At 40.4% G+C, this 17,749-nt stretch overlaps 1 protein-coding gene across 1 annotated transcript in view; it reads left to right on the top strand.

Annotated features, from left to right (window-relative positions):
• Positions 1-10,075, top strand: part of LGR5 (leucine-rich repeat containing G protein-coupled receptor 5) — a 51,791-nt gene extending 41,716 nt beyond the window's left edge. The window contains exons 14-17 of the mRNA XM_009327547.1: positions 1,800-1,925; positions 5,910-6,055; positions 7,071-7,154; positions 8,985-10,075. Coding sequence (XP_009325822.1) covers positions 1,800-1,925; positions 5,910-6,055; positions 7,071-7,154; positions 8,985-10,075 — 1,447 coding nt within the window. The remainder of the gene's footprint in view (positions 1-1,799; positions 1,926-5,909; positions 6,056-7,070; positions 7,155-8,984) is intronic.
• The last annotated feature ends 7,674 nt before the right edge of the window (positions 10,076-17,749 follow it).

Below are 17,749 nucleotides of genomic sequence, written 5' to 3'. Positions count from 1 at the left end.
GAATACATATCTCAATGCCTGCTTTCTTGGACTTCACCAATTCCCATAAGTATTATGGAAAAGCTGCATATAACACTGTGTAATCAGAGTGATTTGGGGTCCACGAAGAATATCAGTGCATCTGCCTTTCTTCATTCAGTTTGTTAGCAGTTTAGTGTCTTGTAGCAGTGGGAAGTATTTCCTGTTAGTTGAGTTTCAGGACTAAGGAATTGGATTAAAAATTAAATAAGAAACATTTTCCAGTACACATCTTTATTTCATCGTTCCTCATCTGATGGAATAGTTTTTCTTCTTTAGTAAGTTCAGCCAGAGTAGTTAGTGGTCAAAACATCAGCAGCCAATTTTGCAGGCCTTTTTCACAAGCACTTCTCAGTCCTTACTAACTTTTTCCTACTTCCCACTGTCATTGTAATGCCTCTTTAAGGTGAATCCCTAAGGCATTGGGTGTATGGGGAAGACGTGAAAAAAAATTCCTCTGGAGTCATCCTGCTGCATGGTTGTCACAAAGATGCACTGCTGGGCATTTGCTCACAGATAATCCAGCAGGTGCTGGGAAACCTAAATTTGGAAAGGGGTATTCATTTCTGTCGGTGTGCAAAGCTTCCCCTCTGAATGGTGCACTGAAAAATGTCCATAAAGATAATATTGTCTATGACATGCCTTTTGGGGCCCTCCTCAGAACTCTCCTTCTTTGTGAGGTAAGCAATAAATTGTAGCTTTGGTCAATAGCATAGAACAGTCAGAGAGGGTTAAAGAAAAAAGCCCTTTAACACACACGCGGTGTACCAGTGTTTCCTGAAATGCTAGTCTCTAACCCTGGTCTGACTGAAATCAGTGGTCATTTTTACCATTGCATTAGGACCAGAATTTCACCTTTGGTATTTAACTATGTCGTTAGCAAGAGGACACACACTAAACCAGATAGGTAGAAGACCAGTCTGTCAACATACCTTGTTTTATGTCTAGCCCTTAGATTTCAGTAGATAGTCCAAGGGACAGGAACTTTGCTGTTCAGCCTTGGGCCTAAAAGCATTTCAGCAGCATCAGACTCCCCTTCTTCCTCCTTCTTGACTGTTGACCATCTTAAGTATTGCAGTGTAGATAATTGCAAAGAGGACTGAAAAGGCTCATAGAATAAATAGAAGAGAGAGGGAGAAATAGAGAACAGAATACCTCTGGACTTCCCCCTCTTTGATTACTTTACCATCTCTCCTTGATCACTGTCACTTTTTTGTTCACCTGTTTTACTTTCCCCAAGTTACGTATCCATGTTCATCTGCACTGTCTTCCCTCAGCTCCCCAGACAAACCTCAGCTTAGAACTGTCACCTTCGTCTGCTCCAGCCCACACCCGTCCTACCCTGAAACACACGTCTTCCCCATACACCTGACCTGCTCCCTGTGGAGCTTTCAGGGCAGCCGTGCCCTCTAGCATCCCACTGAATCTTTCAAACTGTGGGAAGCTGTTCTGGTACTGGCCCCCTTTAATTCAAACAATCTAATGAACAGATTTTAAACTCATTTGCTAGTCTCAAAACTGGCACTATGAATGTTTGGAGTCAAAATTTGACAACAGAGACTTAGCTAACTGCTAGATATTACTGTTAGCTTTCTGCTAGACACGTAGGTGCATACTCCTGAGCGGTGCTGCAGCTTTGCTCTGCTGACTGGGGCCTCTGCTTAATGCAGTCATTCATGATTGAGTTAGAAAAGTCTAACCTGTTTTTCCAACGTGACAGTTCTAGTGCTGAAGAAAAAAAATGAAAACCCGTAAGCTGATTTTTATTTGCTGTTATGCAGGGATGTGTCATCCAACCTTTTGTCCTCTTTTCCTGTGACGGGGCTACATGGTTTAACTCATTTAAAATTAACAGGAAATCATGCTCTACAAAGTTTGATATCATCTGAAAATTTTCCAGAACTCAAGTGAGTATATCATTAAAACTAATAAGCCACATTTGTGCTCATGTGCAATGGAAGGTGTGTCAGTGTGTAACGCATGTTACTTTGTATTGTCAGTCTTTGATCTGTGCTATTAAAACTAAAGCAAATATGATAAAAATGATAGACTTTTTTTATTATGCTCACTTTTAACTGAAGAAACTATGAAGGGGTTTGAAATACTAACCCCAGTACTTGCTTAATACGAGCCACATCTGCTTCCTGGTGATATGTTTCAAAAGCTGTTAAAACAATATTTCTAGCAGCTTAGTGATATGTCCTTCTTCTACTGGATTGTGCTTACAGAACTTCCATTATATTTAATGAGAACACAGCAAATATCAAGGGAAGAATATACTCCTAACGTTCCAAAATATTTGACCTCTTTTGTTTGAACATGTTTTTTCTGTAATCTTTTGATTAAGATTCAGATAATAGTTTGCCATTATTACTAAAACATTTTGATGCTAGTAATTTTCTGCTGGATGCTCTGTGATACAGGAAGGAAATGTTCTCTAGAGATTACTTGCAGCTCTGCCAGTCACTGGATAACCATAGAGAAATCACAGTGAAAAGAGTTTTGCCTCTGACTTCAGGGTATTTGGGAGTGTCCCCTAACTCTCCCTTGATTTTTATATTTTAATTAGAGGATGCCAAGTGCGACATATGTTTTTTCCATGTTTTACTGTAAAAGGTTTGATATCATAAAATTTGAAACAGTTAAACAGTGTGCACATAGTTACAGAATCACGGAATGGTTGAGGTTGGAAGGGACCTCTGGAGGTCATCTTGTCCAACCCCTCATGCTCAAGCAGGGTCACCTGGAGCCGGTTGCCGAGGACCATGTCCAGACAGCTTTTGAATATCTCCAAGGATGGAGAGTCCATCCTTATGTCTTCACTAGATTTGCCTTTTGCACTGAAGAAGTCCCATGAGTTTAGCAGGCAGACAACTCAAGGAGACGTTACCACTAATGAAAAGGCCTGGAGTGTTTGGAGTTATCAATAAGGGAGTCGTGAGTAGAAGTGTGGAGCTGATTGATTAAACCTCTGCGTACAGCACCGGAGGGATCCACACTAGAACACTTCTATGATGGCATGTTAATATAAACTGAGAGAAGAGCTGCAAAAAATGGTTCCAAGGTTAGGAAATAGTGCCTTAAAAGTCTTAATAAACCAAATATTTGTATTTTGTCACAGAGGAGATTGGGCAGTGACTTCATCACAGTGTATGAAACTACTTTATAACACAAACATTTAAAGTACTAGAGGCCTTAAGCGTCTCTGACACTAGAGACCTTGAGATGGGTCTCAGAGGTCAAGAAGCAGGTACCATAAGAAATCATGAATGGTTGAGTCTGAGCTTCTGCCGTAGGTTTTCTTCTCTCACTGACTTTGCCCACATGTTGAGGCAGGTGACGATTCTAAAATACCTGAAGGTTCTTTAAAAGAATGCAAACACAAGAAAATGGATTACTTCAACTTAGCAAATAAATAGTGATATATATACCATGGCCTAGAGGCATAAGAGATGCTGCAGTAGTCCTAGAATAATCTGAATCTACTGTTCAACTGAATGATGTACAACTAAGATTTTTTAATTCTTTTATCAAAATTATACTTTATATGATTTTTTCTACTAGTAAAATTATGTACATTGCTAGTGTGTATTTCATCTGGGTAAGTAGTTAACAAGGATGGGTCAGGCAGTAGCTTAAGTCTTAAAAAAAGGTTATAAAAAGTATGATTAATATATCTGGAGTTGATGAACATCTGTGAGAACAAATTATATCCAGTCAGGAGAGAATGAGGTAAAATCCTGACCTGGAGTCTGCAGGACTTTTACTGTAAATCAAAATGAGTCCAGGACTTCACACAGGGTCACTGCACAGACAACGCATGAAGCACCAAACTTGAACAGAGATCTAAACCAAAATGAAATTTCACCCTTTGTAGTTGTTGGAACTAGACACTGGTTACAACATTAAAGACAAATTCCTGTATAAGAGCTTCCTGCTCATCTAAATGGGTCATTGCTGTTCAATACACCGACACATCAAAGAGCTGAGCATCCTCTGCCCCACCTGCAGCAATGGCATGAGAACGCTCTACAGAGCTGAGCCCAGCCTGCTATGGCAAGCTTTGAGGAAGTGCTCATCTAAATGGGTCATTGCTGTTCAATACACCGACACATCAAAGAGCTGAGCATCCTCTGCCCCACCTGCAGCAATGGCATGAGAACGCTCTACAGAGCTGAGCCAAATTTGAGAGAAACTAAGGCCGGCCCCCCAGCCACTCCTTCCTTCTTTATCTGATGCTTTGATTCAGCGCTGTAAAGAACTCAGTGATTTACTGCATTCATCATAACTGTGCCTTCCCATTCACCATCAACCCCATGCCTTTGTGAGGTGGAAAACGACCTTGTGTTCTCTGCTGCTTAATCTAAAAACAGAAAAAAGAGGCATTCCTTGCTGCAGGAAAAAACCCTATCAAGGATACAGATATCATCAGTAAGATAAGCAGTAAATAAAAATTCAGCCAGTGTTTCTAAAAGAGTTTAATTTGACAAAGTCCAAATCTAATCACCCACATCAAATAAGCACCAGCCATAAAAAGGACTGCTTCCAGCACTGTATGTGCCCCAAAATGCACTAATTTAAAAATCATTTTAGAGCGTAAGGTTCCGTTTGTTCCCCTTTGTACCAACCTTTTGGCTAGCACACAAGTTTAAGTCCTGTTGGCACTGGGCCTGATTCAGACTGATTTCTTTACAGATTTCCCAGGGGGTTAGAGGTTGCTTGGAATGCTCATTATGTTAATTTACATGATTAACCTGTTGAAAGTAATCTGATAGGAGGATCTAGTTCTATTTTACTCCTTTTAAGTTAAGTCGGAATAACTTCTAATCACCTCTTTATCTTTGAATTTTTTGGTTTATTGGGCTTCTGGAATTAAGGTGAGTTGTTAGGTTTTACTATGTACTATTGGTGAACTGTGCAAATTAAATATCTCTGCTTCCAAAGCATAAAATGTGTCTAAGGAATAGAAGAAGTAGTCTATAGAACTTGAATATATGTAGTTCTTCCATGCTACCCCAGAATTTGCACATCCCCAAAGGAATTAAATTCAGAACATACTGGAAATGAGCAATTTTCTGACAAAAGAAACCCTCAAAAGCATTGAAACTCACTGACCTATATCCAGTTATGTGTTAGGAATAGCCATGATCTTAAAGGAGTTAGGAATGAGCATCCAGTGTCCTGCAATGACCGTGCTCATTTCTAAGAGAATTAATAAAGTAAAACCTTTTCCTCAGTAACATCTGTTTTCACACACAGTGTCTTTCTGATTCATTCACCTTTTGGTTTAGAACACTGCTTTCTTGATATGTGCACGAAAGACAATCTCCTTTTTGCCACCTTACTGTGAAAACAGTTGGATGTGGAAAGAGGTGGATAAAGTTTGAATTCCAAAAGATCGCATTCTCCCAAAAGTGGAGAAATTCCATTTGGGAAGTGATGTTTTGGTTTTGCCTGTTAGGCAGGTAGATGCAGTTGTGATCTTTGGATCTGCTTTTTTAAAAGAAACCATTAAGAAAGTAACATGAAGAAACTGTTGAGTTACACTGTAAAATCATTCAAAATCATAAAATAGAAATACAGCTCTAAGAGTAACATTCACTCAACGGCAAGGCACATATCTCCCACTTTCATATCTCCCATGAAAATGCGTAAGAAAACTTCATTGTGCCTTTACTAAAATCAGCCCAGAAATCATCTGCATTTCTGATGTGGAATTTTATTTGTGAGTCCTCATTTTGTATTATCATGACTGATTTTTGCCCATAGATATTTTTATTTTCAGTCATGGTTATTTAAACAAGTTCCTTTGTGCTAACTGTAGAGGAGCAGTACAATCCAGTAACTGGTGCTAAACCAGTATCATGGCATGCTTCCTTATTCTTTTACAGGGTCATGGAAATGCCTTATGCTTATCAGTGCTGTGCCTTTGGAGCTTGTGAGAGCCACTACAAAATCTCCAGCCAATGGAACAAAGATGAGAATAACAGCATTGACGATTTTCACAGGAAGGATGCTGGGTTGTTACAAATTCAAGGTAATCGTCATCTTTGGCTTTTAAATCTACCTGAAGGCTGTGAGCAGCCTGTGATGTTAAACAAATCCAAGACTCTCTTACAGCCACAGAGGCAGCCTCTCCCTCTCTCTTGCCCGATAATATGTTATTCAAGCATTCCTATGCTTAGCAAACTCGTTTTTTCAGGTCTGCCTTTCAAAAATCTCACTCGCTCATCTTTCCGTCCAAACAATAGCTATAATAATGTGGGAAGTTAAATCTTCCCTTTATGTGAGAGACAGGGCAGTGGTGCTGGTATGGAACCCCATACAAGAGCAGGCCAGCAAAGATCTCGTTTCTTGCCAGCCTTGGAAGTAGCAATGCATCCTTGGCTCTCCTGCTGTCCACATGCTTCATTCAGTATGAGTCACAGAGCTTACATGGCTACTTTGGCATAGCTGCCGATATTTTTTCCTGGCACTTTCTGGGTACCAGAGAGTGCATCTGCTCTCCAGGACAGAAGACTACTGTATTTTTCTTCCCCTTCAGCACAAGGTCTGTTACTTGACCTGTTACCTGTTACAGAGGTGCACTCATACATGTTATACCATCCTGCTGCTTTCTGTGCTATCTCCACTCCTTGAAAGCAGTAAGTCTCAGAGTTCAGGGCTAGCCCCAGCAAGGATAGAGCCAAGAATACGTGGTAGAGCGATGACATAAGAAACAACAGAAAAACTTGGGTTAATTCTTAGTAGCCTGGCACAACAGCAGAATTCATTTTTTAAACTCCTTCCCAGGCAGCCGTCACACTGCAGATTAGGTAATAGAGAATGTACCTGTAAGTGATTATTTTCAGAGGAGTGACGGTGCCAACTTTTTAAATAATCCTCAGTACAGTAATTCAAAACCAAGTAGGCGTATGTCTGCTTCTGCTCACAGTTTGGCAGGCAAAGGGACAAGATCAGGCCTTAAATACCACAGACATTTTTGCAATTTGTACTAAAAGAAGTTTTGCTGAAAATTGCAGTATCCAATCTGGGTATTTTCTCCCCCACAGATGAGCGTGACTTTGAAGATTTTTTTCTTGACTTTGAAGAAGATCTGAAAGCTCATCATTCAGTGCAATGTTCACCTTCTCCAGGTATGAAACTGCCAGACAGATAGGAATCCAAACACAGTATTACCAGATACTCTAGATGCAGAACAAACTCTGAATGTGATACTAGGACAGTAACATGATATTTTGCAATAATTTGATGAGACTAATACAAATGCATTGCTCAATAATACAAAATTTTGCATTGAAGTCCAGAAAACTATTCAGCTACTAAATTCATCTATGAGTGTAACAAAAGTTTTACCCGGTCCTCAAGCAGATCCTCACTTGCGCCCCTTTTCACAGGAATTGATCCCCTTATCAAGGGAATGAGAGAGCAAAGACTCCATTCTGCCAAGACACAGATAATAAAGGGGAGCCGAATCTTTGCTTGCTCAGTCTTCTGCAAAGCTAAAGTAATTCTTCTGAACTTCACTGAGTTATTCTACACTTGAGCTTCTCAAACAACACACAGTTTAGTTCAATGTCTAGGAAATACCAAACACTACTGTACTGATGTACACAGCCCATCACAAAGGACCCCCAGCACTGTCATTTTCTTTGTAGAATAGTGCATCCCCTGGCTTTGCAGTGTGGTAGAAAGGAAAAAGAAATACATTGATTGAATTGCAAAGCTACAGGCCACCAATTCCACTGAAAGTTTCCTTTAAGGCAAGGAAAGAAACATGTCTTTGGAAGGTCACGTGGTCATAAGTTTAACAACCGTGGTCATAAGTTTTGCTTGCTTGATTCAGCAAATTTTCCCTAGCCATTCTTTCATTGTGAAACATGAAAAAAAAAAAAAAGTGACAACTGTACTTCAGCGTTCATTCCAAGCCAAGATTCTTGTTTGTAACAGCAAATAATCATAAATTTTTAAAAGTTATGTAAAGAGGAATAGAAAAGGCGGGAAGCCAAAGTATTTAGAACCATTTGACCATGACATATTCTCCTATGGCCTAAATATAACTACTGAGTTCATTAAATTGTCGCTGTCTTCAAGGTAAGTTATCACCAGACCCAAGAGAAAATTTAGCTTCCGTGCTGATCTTCCAAATGGTATCTTAGAAAAACTTGTAAACTGACACAATAGATGCTTGTGCCTACTTGATGGCAACAGCTGAAGTCATATGGACCGCATCTCAGCTGTGGGGTTTGTGTCTTCATGGAGAAGCACAGCCCACTGTGAAGGACTTGCTTTGAGAGAGCATAGCGGGCTCTTACCAAGATGAATAATGTTTCTCAGACTGCAGAGCATTCAGCTTCAATCGCACAGCGTATGCACCTCAATTCTATGAGAATACACAGCAGGCTTCAATCATAATGACCTGACTTCAACCGCAGGTCATCAGAAGCCCCTCCAAAAAGGCAGCACTTCCAAATGCAAAGCCAGCCTCAACTTTCTTGGACTCTGTAATGACATGTTGTAAGGTAGCCAAAGTGCATCTGTCCATATCCATTACATCACACTTCACCAGGACTCATTAGCAACCTGTCCTAGTTTAGTGAGAGGTATCTTTTTCAGCTTTTTTCACACACTAACAAACATCACAGCATTTCTTGAAACTACAGACTGGACATTCACGTTGCACTTGTACTGCTAGGCACAAAAAGAAACGCATAGACTACTCGGGCTGAGGGACAAAGACTTGTGCACCAGTAACGCAACGTGCAACATGCATTTAGCAGCATGTTATCAAGGTCTTGGATTACTCCAAAGGAAGAGAAAATTTCTAGCTCCCCTTCTGGACTGAAATTCACTGCTTGGCCGTGCTGAGAACCTGCAAGAAGCATGAAAGTTAATGTCTTAGAAAGCGCAAAATTATCTTTTAGTTTACATGGGTTTCCCTTGCCCTTTCTATTTTGTCTTTTCAGGTCCCTTCAAACCATGTGACCATCTGTTTGGTAGCTGGCTGATCAGAATTGGAGTGTGGACCATAGTGGGTTTGACCTTTATCTGCAACGCACTGGTGTCTGCTACAGTTTTCAGATCTGCATTGTATATGTCCTCCATAAAACTTTTGATCGGTTTAATAGCTACTGTAAATGCCTTGATGGGTCTGGCCAGTGGAGTACTGGCTAGCGTGGATGCATCAACTTTTGGTAGCTTTGCTCAGTACGGCGCACGGTGGGAAGGTGGAATTGGCTGCCAAATAACTGGCCTTCTCTCCATTTTTGCTTCAGAGGCTTCCATTTTCCTCCTTACCCTAGCTGCACTTGAACGTGCATTCTCTGTAAAGCACGCTACAAAGTTTGAAACAAAATCCTCCATTGCTAGTGTAAAAATTGCCATTTTCTTTTGCTTTGTGTTGGCACTAATCATTGCAGTGATACCACTCCTCACTGGGAGCGAGTATGGGGTTTCTCCACTTTGTTTACCACTACCATTTGGAGAACCTACTGCTATGGGCTACATGGTAGCACTGGTATTGCTGAACTCCCTTTGTTTTCTGGTAATGACTATTGCTTATACAAAGCTCTACTGTAGTTTAGAAAAGGGAGAACTAGACAACATTTGGGATTGCTCTATGGTCAAACATATAGCCTTGCTACTTTTTACTAATTGCATTCTTTATTGCCCTGTGGCCTTCTTATCTTTTTCCTCCTTACTAAACCTCACTTTTATCAGCCCAGAAGTGATTAAGTCAATACTGCTAGTGATTGTTCCACTGCCTGCATGTCTAAACCCACTCCTTTATATACTTTTCAATCCACACTTTAAGGAGGACTTGGGAAGTCTGCGAAAGCAAACTTTGTTATGGAGGAGATCAAAACATGCTAGTCTGATCTCTGTGAATTCAGAAGACATAGAAAAACAATCTTGTGACTCAACACAAGCATTGGTAACCTTCACAAGTGCCAGCATATCATATGATATGCCTACCAGCAATTCACTAATGCCATCGTCTTATCAAATGACAGAAAGCTGCAATCTTTCATCAGTCTCATTTGTTCCATGTCGCTAGTTTCAGTGGCAGTAGAGAAAATATCTATGTTTACAAAATTTTTAATCCCGAAAGTAAGTATGGATGTGTGCATGCAAGCTAGAGAGTGCCTCTGAATTATTGTTACACACATCAGAAAACAGACAATAGCAAAACTTGTAGCAGGCTGAAAATCCAATACCTGAGCCTTCTCAGCCTGCTTCTGAAATGCTGGGATGAAGAGAGAAACTGAAAGCTGCTGCAGTTCGTGCAGTTTTATCAGCTGCTCTCTTTTAACGTAGCACTACTCAGAAAGGGCGTCAGTTGGTCAAGAGCAAAAATAGCACATTAAATTGGTAAGCTTTTATTTCCAAGCATCACCTGGTACAGTTTGTTTTCAGGGGTTGGGATTTTTTTTCCTGTTTATTGTAATTTGGTTTTAGTAATAGTTTTTCGGTGCCATGATTGTTTTTATACACATCTGCGTATGGCCCTCATTCAGCAAGGTATCTAAACGGAAGAGTAGTCCTGCTCAAGTCCTAAAGGTTTCTGAATAGGCTTTGAGGAAGTTCTATGTTTGATAAAGCTGATTTAATACTTAAACTGACATTTGGTTTGGTTTTTAGAAGTCATCTGACTTGAGAAAGCATTTTTAATTGCCAGCTAAACCTACAAAATTAACGTGGTGTAAAAGAAGTTAATCGAGATCCTGTTAAACGCTTAAAATGTAATTGTAAATGGCAAGCCATTGTCACATGGATATTTTTATAGTGAGGTTCTGCACAGTTTGGTCCTGAATTGCTGCCATGCCAGTAGAATTACTCCCAGAATTACTGCTGATAAAATTGGCAGACGACTCATAGAATTTGAGGGTGGAAAATACTACATAGAAAGTCATCAATACAAAAAGACTGGTATGCTGAGGGCAATTAAAGGACACCAAAGGCACTCACATAGAAACATTCATTTAAGGTAATTTGCCTAGGAACAAAAACCGTAGTCCTGCGCATGGCATGATCTCTGTCTTGTGAAACAGTGATTCTAGAAAGCTTCTAGTTCATGGTCACTAGCCAGTTGAAGATTTAGAGGCCACTGTGTGCTTTTGGCTAAGGATAGCCAATATCCTTAGCCAAGGCAGTATCAAGTAGGAGTGAAGAGGTTGTATGATCTGTGTTCTTAGCGCTGATGCAAGCACTGCTGGGATATTTCAAACAGTTCGTGCATTCACATGCTGTAAAGAACATTGTGAAATTGAAAAGGATATGAATATCATAAATTTAAAACAGCTTAAGAAAGAAGTGATTTGATCACAGTTTATACGTGGCTACTTCTGGGAAACAGAAGTTTAAAAGAAGAGGGCTACTCATTCAGGAGGGAAGAATCTGGTAAGATCGACTGGAAGTTGACATGAGGGATATGCAGCATAGAAATAAAGGTGCGAATTGTTGACAGTGATGGTCATTAGCTAGTGGAACTATCTGTCAGCAAAAATCTCTAAATTCAAATTGGATATATTGCCAAAAAAGGTTTTGCAGCAGCTATTGGAATTCAGGGACTTCTGATGGCTTTAGTTTAGGAAAAGGTTAGATTAGATCAACACAGAGTTCCTCTCTGGTTTTAAATCTGTTAACACTTTGCTGAATCAAGGCATGTATGTTTACACCTCAGAAGCATCCCAGGTGGAGAGAAGAGACTTCCGATCTTTGCTGTCTACTGTCAAAATATCTCAGACAACAGAGCCACCTTCACTTCCCTAGAATATCAGTCTTTGACCTTGGCCAAGCCATCAGGGGATATTCCAGTATTCTTTTCTCAGAGCTGGCACCTTTTGCTCGAGTGAGCTGATCATTTAAGACATGAAAGTGCACAAATTTACTTTTTTTTGTTGTTAAAAATAGCTCCCTGAGGAGTAACGTTTAATAGCCCAGTACTCACTGCTCAGTTAATGGCCACTCAACCTCCAGGTGAATTTTTTAACATTACCAAGGTTAGGCTAGCCCAGTAATTAAGGTAATCAGTTACACATGATCTCTGTTGTTCATCTGTTACTGTATATAAAACTTCCTGGGACTCAAAGGATGGATTTTCGCAAGGAAGAATTTGTTGCTAACAATGGATATGCCTTGATTTTTCTTGTCCATTCACACTGGCGTATTTTTAGTTTTGCAGTTACAGATGGCATCAGTTGACTTTGGCTGACATGTTCATCCTTCAGGAAAAAAAAGTGAACCAATGCTAAAATTATGTATGATAAAGTCAGCTGAGTACTTATCTTAATCCTTTATCTCTTGTGGCTTTTGAAGCAGTGCAGCATACAGGTGGAGAACGATGCCTGAAACGACTTTGGATTAAACAGAGGATCAGTCAACCATTGCACAATATCTATTACCATGTTTACTTAGCTTTAATTCAACTGGGGTCCATCTGTGCTGCACTGCTTAATGCCAGTGAAATTCCTTTCAGCTCGCTATATTTAAGAAGTTTGTAAAGTGATTTGAGAAGCAAAATAATGTTATAATTCTAAAGACTAGTTAAAGAAAGCTTCTTTTATCAGAACTTTTTTAGCTTGCAGAAAGTCCTAAAGGATTTGTGTCTTATTTTTATAAGCATGTTTGAAATATTTTGATCAGATATTTTAAACTTGAAATTGTTAAAATTCATTTAATAGATTTTTAAAGTAAAATGTGTAAATATAGAACTGTATTTATTATTACAGTGAAATGCCACCACAGTAAAGGACGTGAGATTAAGCACTGTACAGTTTCATATTGATATTTGCTATATTTTCTGCTCATATATATTACTAAATTCATTATCTGTAAATAATATAATGTAAATGTGTAGCAATTGTAAATAGGTGACATGCTTTCTTTTCTATCAGTGTTCCAAACATATGTAAGTTGTAATAAAATGTGACTACACAGTAAAGAGCATTTAATCAGGACCTAACACCTCACAAAATAGTGTGCATCCTCAATTAATCCTTCCCAAGTTATTGTAATACTTACACTGACCTCCCTAGATGTCCAAAATTCTCAGCAAAGTATAAATTAGAGGTTGCGTGCTCTCATTAGGTGCCCAGGGAGAAAAAAAAAAAAAAGAATAGTGTTTCATTTCAACACAGACTAAGTCTTTTACCAAAACTTCACTCACAGACCCTTATGAACAGATCCTGCTCCCTGTGCACGCTGCCCATATCTCAGTGACGACCTCTCACGATTGCCACGTGCGAGACTGGCACCTCCGACCGTGTGACGGGGGCATGCATCGGGTCAGGCCATGAACGTGCATGAGTTACCAGCAGGCTTCAGACCATATTGGACCACAGGAGAGACGAGGTTCTGCTGCACTAGGCTGCTGCTTCTGGTGAGACAGCAGATTCTCCCACATGCTTCCTTATTTTGTCTCCAGTCCCTTACGCGGCAGACGAAGCGGGTGAGGGGATTACCAAACAGCTGGCAAAGTTCGTCTGATACGTGGCAGAGAGGCAGCAGCACCATCACGTATGAAATGCATAGGATGCAGATGCTAAGGGCAAATGAAAGGTGGGGCCTAAAACATGGGACTTGGCAAGAGTCGGGTTGCTCAGGCTGCACTAGAAGTTCCAGCTCAGTTGAATTAATTAGCAGCAGCTAAGCACAGTCACGTTCATCATCTAGGCATCAAGGGAAGGCGAGAGAGTGGATGCATTCCTGGTAGGAGGGACTGCAGCACAGGACAGTTCTATGTGCTTGGGTTTTGAGAGATTGTGATTGCAGGTCATTTCTGTGAAGTACCTGAAAGAAAGAGGTAAAATATCAATGAAGTAAAAACTCTGAGAAAGCAATTGTTTAGTCAGGAATTCGCTCCATAGGGTAAGTAACAAATTATGAAGGTTTTAAAAAAAGTGAAATTATCGTAGATGTAAATTGATTTTAGCAGGGAGTATGCAGGTTCTCCGTCTAGATAAGGAGGCTAGAGTGGATGGGGTCATTTCAGCCAGAAGGGCCACTGGAGAAGAAGTAATTTGGGTGGGTGAGTTTCAGAATAGTCTTATTGAGGTGTGACAGAACCAGCAGTGAATGGGGATGAGAAAGGCATTAATTAGGAAGAAAAAAACAGAAGCATGACAAAGACAGCATAGGGGAGTGCATAAGCCAGGGAGGAGAGAGGGTTTCAAGAGACAGGATGCAAACAGGGCCCGAGTTTTATGGGATATTAAGAAGGGTGGTGGAGTTTTGTGAGGGATGAAGAGCTCAGAGTGGATACAAAAGGCTGGAAGCAGTGTGATGGCCGAGGAGATTGAAATGGTAAGAAAACAGGCGGTGAAGATGCTTTCACATGCACATACTTGCACCAGACAGCGTAAGCAATATTAGAGCTGGGGGCCATAAGGGAGAAGAATTAAACTTTTTTATTTGAGGAGGGAAATACAACGGCTTGACCGTAGAAGGGAAGGAGAATAACTACAAAGGAAGAAGGGGCTGGTTAGTGAAAGCCTCGGTGCAGAAGGGAAAAGTACTCCATGTACTTTCTTCTTCGTACATGGAAGAAAGATTTTTATTAATTTATGTACCAATTAGTGAGTGGTAGTGGTCACAACTTCGGTGTTCTGGGCAATGCACTATCACACATAAGTATAGGTGACTTCTCCCTTAAAGCACTCACGCCACAGACGTGTAGTGTTATCTGCAATAACAACTGAAGGAGAGTTTACTGCAGGCTCATGCCATGGGTTATTTAGGTAGAGCAGAGCACGCCACCTGCTCGCTACTCTGGCACACCAGATACATTACTGAGACGCATCTGGGAACTCAGTCCTCAGGGAAGTTGCAGATATGTGAATGGCCAAGGAAAAAGAGCCAGTCAGAGATGCAAGTGAAAGCCATAAAGAAGATGAGATCACCTGTAAGAAAAACTGATGGGTATAAGGACAAGGCCAAGCCTTAGCAGACACTAGCGGAGAAGCACGGAGGGTGACGCTGCAGCAGAAATGCTGCATCAGCTGGGCATGCGGCTTCAGGCCTCGTTCCCAAAACAGGGGAGAACATCCCTGGGTAATCTGGTGGTCGTACTTGATCTCGAATTGAGACCAACCACTTGCACAGTCCTTGCTGTTGCTGCTGCTCCATGTTTGCTTTCTGCCTTAGTGGCCTACATATACCAGACAGCAAGAAAGCTGCTGCCGCACAAAGTATCAAACTATCTCCTATCCATATCGTCTGTAATAGGAATTCCAGCTTTACAGTATTGGGCACCACTTATTTCCTCTGACTGTTGTATGAAACACTGGAACAATAATCTCATAATCAGACATTTCTCTGTCATCAGTTTAGGTTGCTGCATGGAAGTTAAGGTCTTGCTGAAAACCTCATTACTCAACCACTTAAGAAAGGCTCAAATAATTAAAAATGTTTGTAGCAAAATTAATGTTCTTCCTTCGGGAAAGCACTGGAAGACAAGGAAGTGGAGACAGAAGAGTAAGAACATGAATACAGGAAAGCTAACAGTAAAAGACCAGAACTAGGATCACAGCAGTAACAATAACAGTGTCAGAAAATCCTTTCCAGATCCATGAGGCACAGTAACTGTGCAGATGCTCAGGTGCTGCAGGAGAACATAGCTCTCAAACTCCAGCAGAGCTGCACTGCTTCCACCAGCAAAGGGTGGACCAGCATCTCCACCAACCACAATAAGCACGTCATGTTCTCTTTCAATAACGTGCCAACCAAGGGACAAATCTGTCATCCTGCAACAATGTTATTATAAAAAAAATAATGTGGGTATTATTGTATAGTATCGAAATTAAGCCTAGGAAATTGATTCAACTCTTTATCTGTCTTTGCTTGAACAGAGTCCCAGCTACATGCGATTAGAAACTTTAAAGAAGAATGCAAATTCACCCGTGCTAATAAAAAAAGTAGAAGGAATTCCATGTGTTAGACCTAACACTTGCAAGTGTACTGGAAAGAAAAGGCAGTATCAACATTGAGAACATCTTGTTCACATAATGAGAATCACAGACGTGCTCCAGTGGCTCTGGAGACATAGGAAATACGAGTATGTTCCCTCTATAAAACAATTTGTTGTGGCATTGTCAAAATTATCTAAGGACCCGATCTCAGTCATAGGAAAAAACAAACATTAAGAATATTCCTCTTGAGAGCTGGCCCACGGCCAGGATTTCTAAAAAACTCAGTCACAGACAAAGAGTCCACTCAAAATCCCTATTTAATCTTTTCACAGGTGGCAACATTTTCCACTTGTCAAGCAAAAAATATGCTTCATTAACAGGGGAAAAAACTGTCCATCTGTGAATCTAAAGACTTCCACTAACTATTATGCATGCACGTACCAAGAGTCTTCTCCAACTGGCCTTGAAAGTCTCAGGACTCCAAAACTAATACTTGAAGGAAGTTTCAAGCATCTCCTTTTTCGTCTGGTGTCATTCTTGATATGTAATCACTGTTTTGACAGCTGTCTGCAGTTATTAATTTGGTTCCATGTATAACAACAGCTTCTCAGGACTATCTATAGATGTCACTGCAGTTATTATCAGCATTTCCAGTTTATGAACTGACCTTTTCCTGGAGGAAGGAGCTCTCCCGGCCTTCTAAGAAAAAAAGTAATTGGGGAGATTGTTCTGCTAGAAATAGAGGTTTCATCTCCTGTAGGAAGTACCATAGCCGCCTCTGAAATCCTCCTAGGCCTCTTTTCTGGTTCTTTAATATGTGCCTCCATATTGTTGGATTTACCCGTGAGTTGTTTGGGTTTTTGGGTTGGGGTTTTTTTTTTTGGGGGGGGGGGGTAGGTTTGGGCAACTGGCTATATTCTGGAGTTCATGAGATTTCAGCATATTCCTCGATACTAAAGTGTAACTGCATGAAAATGAACTCCAGAAAGTTTTGTTTGGACAGGGAATGAATTCTAGGATATGAAATCAGTCTTAAGTCTGCAACGTTAACAAATGCCTCAGCACTCCTCTCTCTGAACATCATCATCAGTCAGCAAACGAAAGAGGAGCCAAGATCATTGTTCCAGGGAAGTACGTAGATGAGATGATCAATGAGAATGTGTCTAAACCATGGCAAACTAGCCAAGTGGAAGAGCCAGCCATCAGCATCTTAATTCATGAAGTGGGAAAATAGTTCCCTGACTTAACTGAATGCCCTACTGTGAATGCAAAGTATGAGGAGTTTTGCTTTATTTGATATATCCTTGTCCCAGTATACAGACAATCCTCCATATTGTTGGATTTACCCGTGAGTTGTTTGGGGTTTTGGTTTGTTTTTTTTTGGGGGGGGGGGTTGTAGGTTTGGGCAACTGGCTATATTCTGGAGTTCATGAGATTTCAGCATATTCCTCGATACTAAAGTGTAACTGCATACAAATTTTATACACAGATTTCTCTAAGCTGACTATTCCTCAAGGAAACTGGCCATTGCTTGCCACTAGGGTAACCATAGTTCTACATGTTTGCTCTTTTGTTTGGTGGTGACATGATGTATTTGATACTTGTTAAATTCAGTGTGATAGATGAGCAAGGTGGAAGGCCCATTCATAGAACTGAATGAGACAGAAAGCCATTTCCTTAAAAATGGGGTTTATATACTAACCTCAAGTTTCACCTACAGCTGCTTGAAAATTGTAAGAAGCTTGAAGAAAACAATAAAACATCAAATTTTCCACTGGACTTGTCTCCGTTTTGCAAACAAATTTAACTCCAGCCCACATCTA

This window comes from Pygoscelis adeliae, unplaced genomic scaffold (assembly GCF_000699105.1).
Source record: "Pygoscelis adeliae isolate BGI_AS28 unplaced genomic scaffold, ASM69910v1 Scaffold113, whole genome shotgun sequence".
NCBI classification, from domain to species: Eukaryota; Metazoa; Chordata; class Aves; order Sphenisciformes; family Spheniscidae; genus Pygoscelis; species Pygoscelis adeliae.
This window is presented reverse-complemented; position numbering and strand designations above follow the sequence as displayed.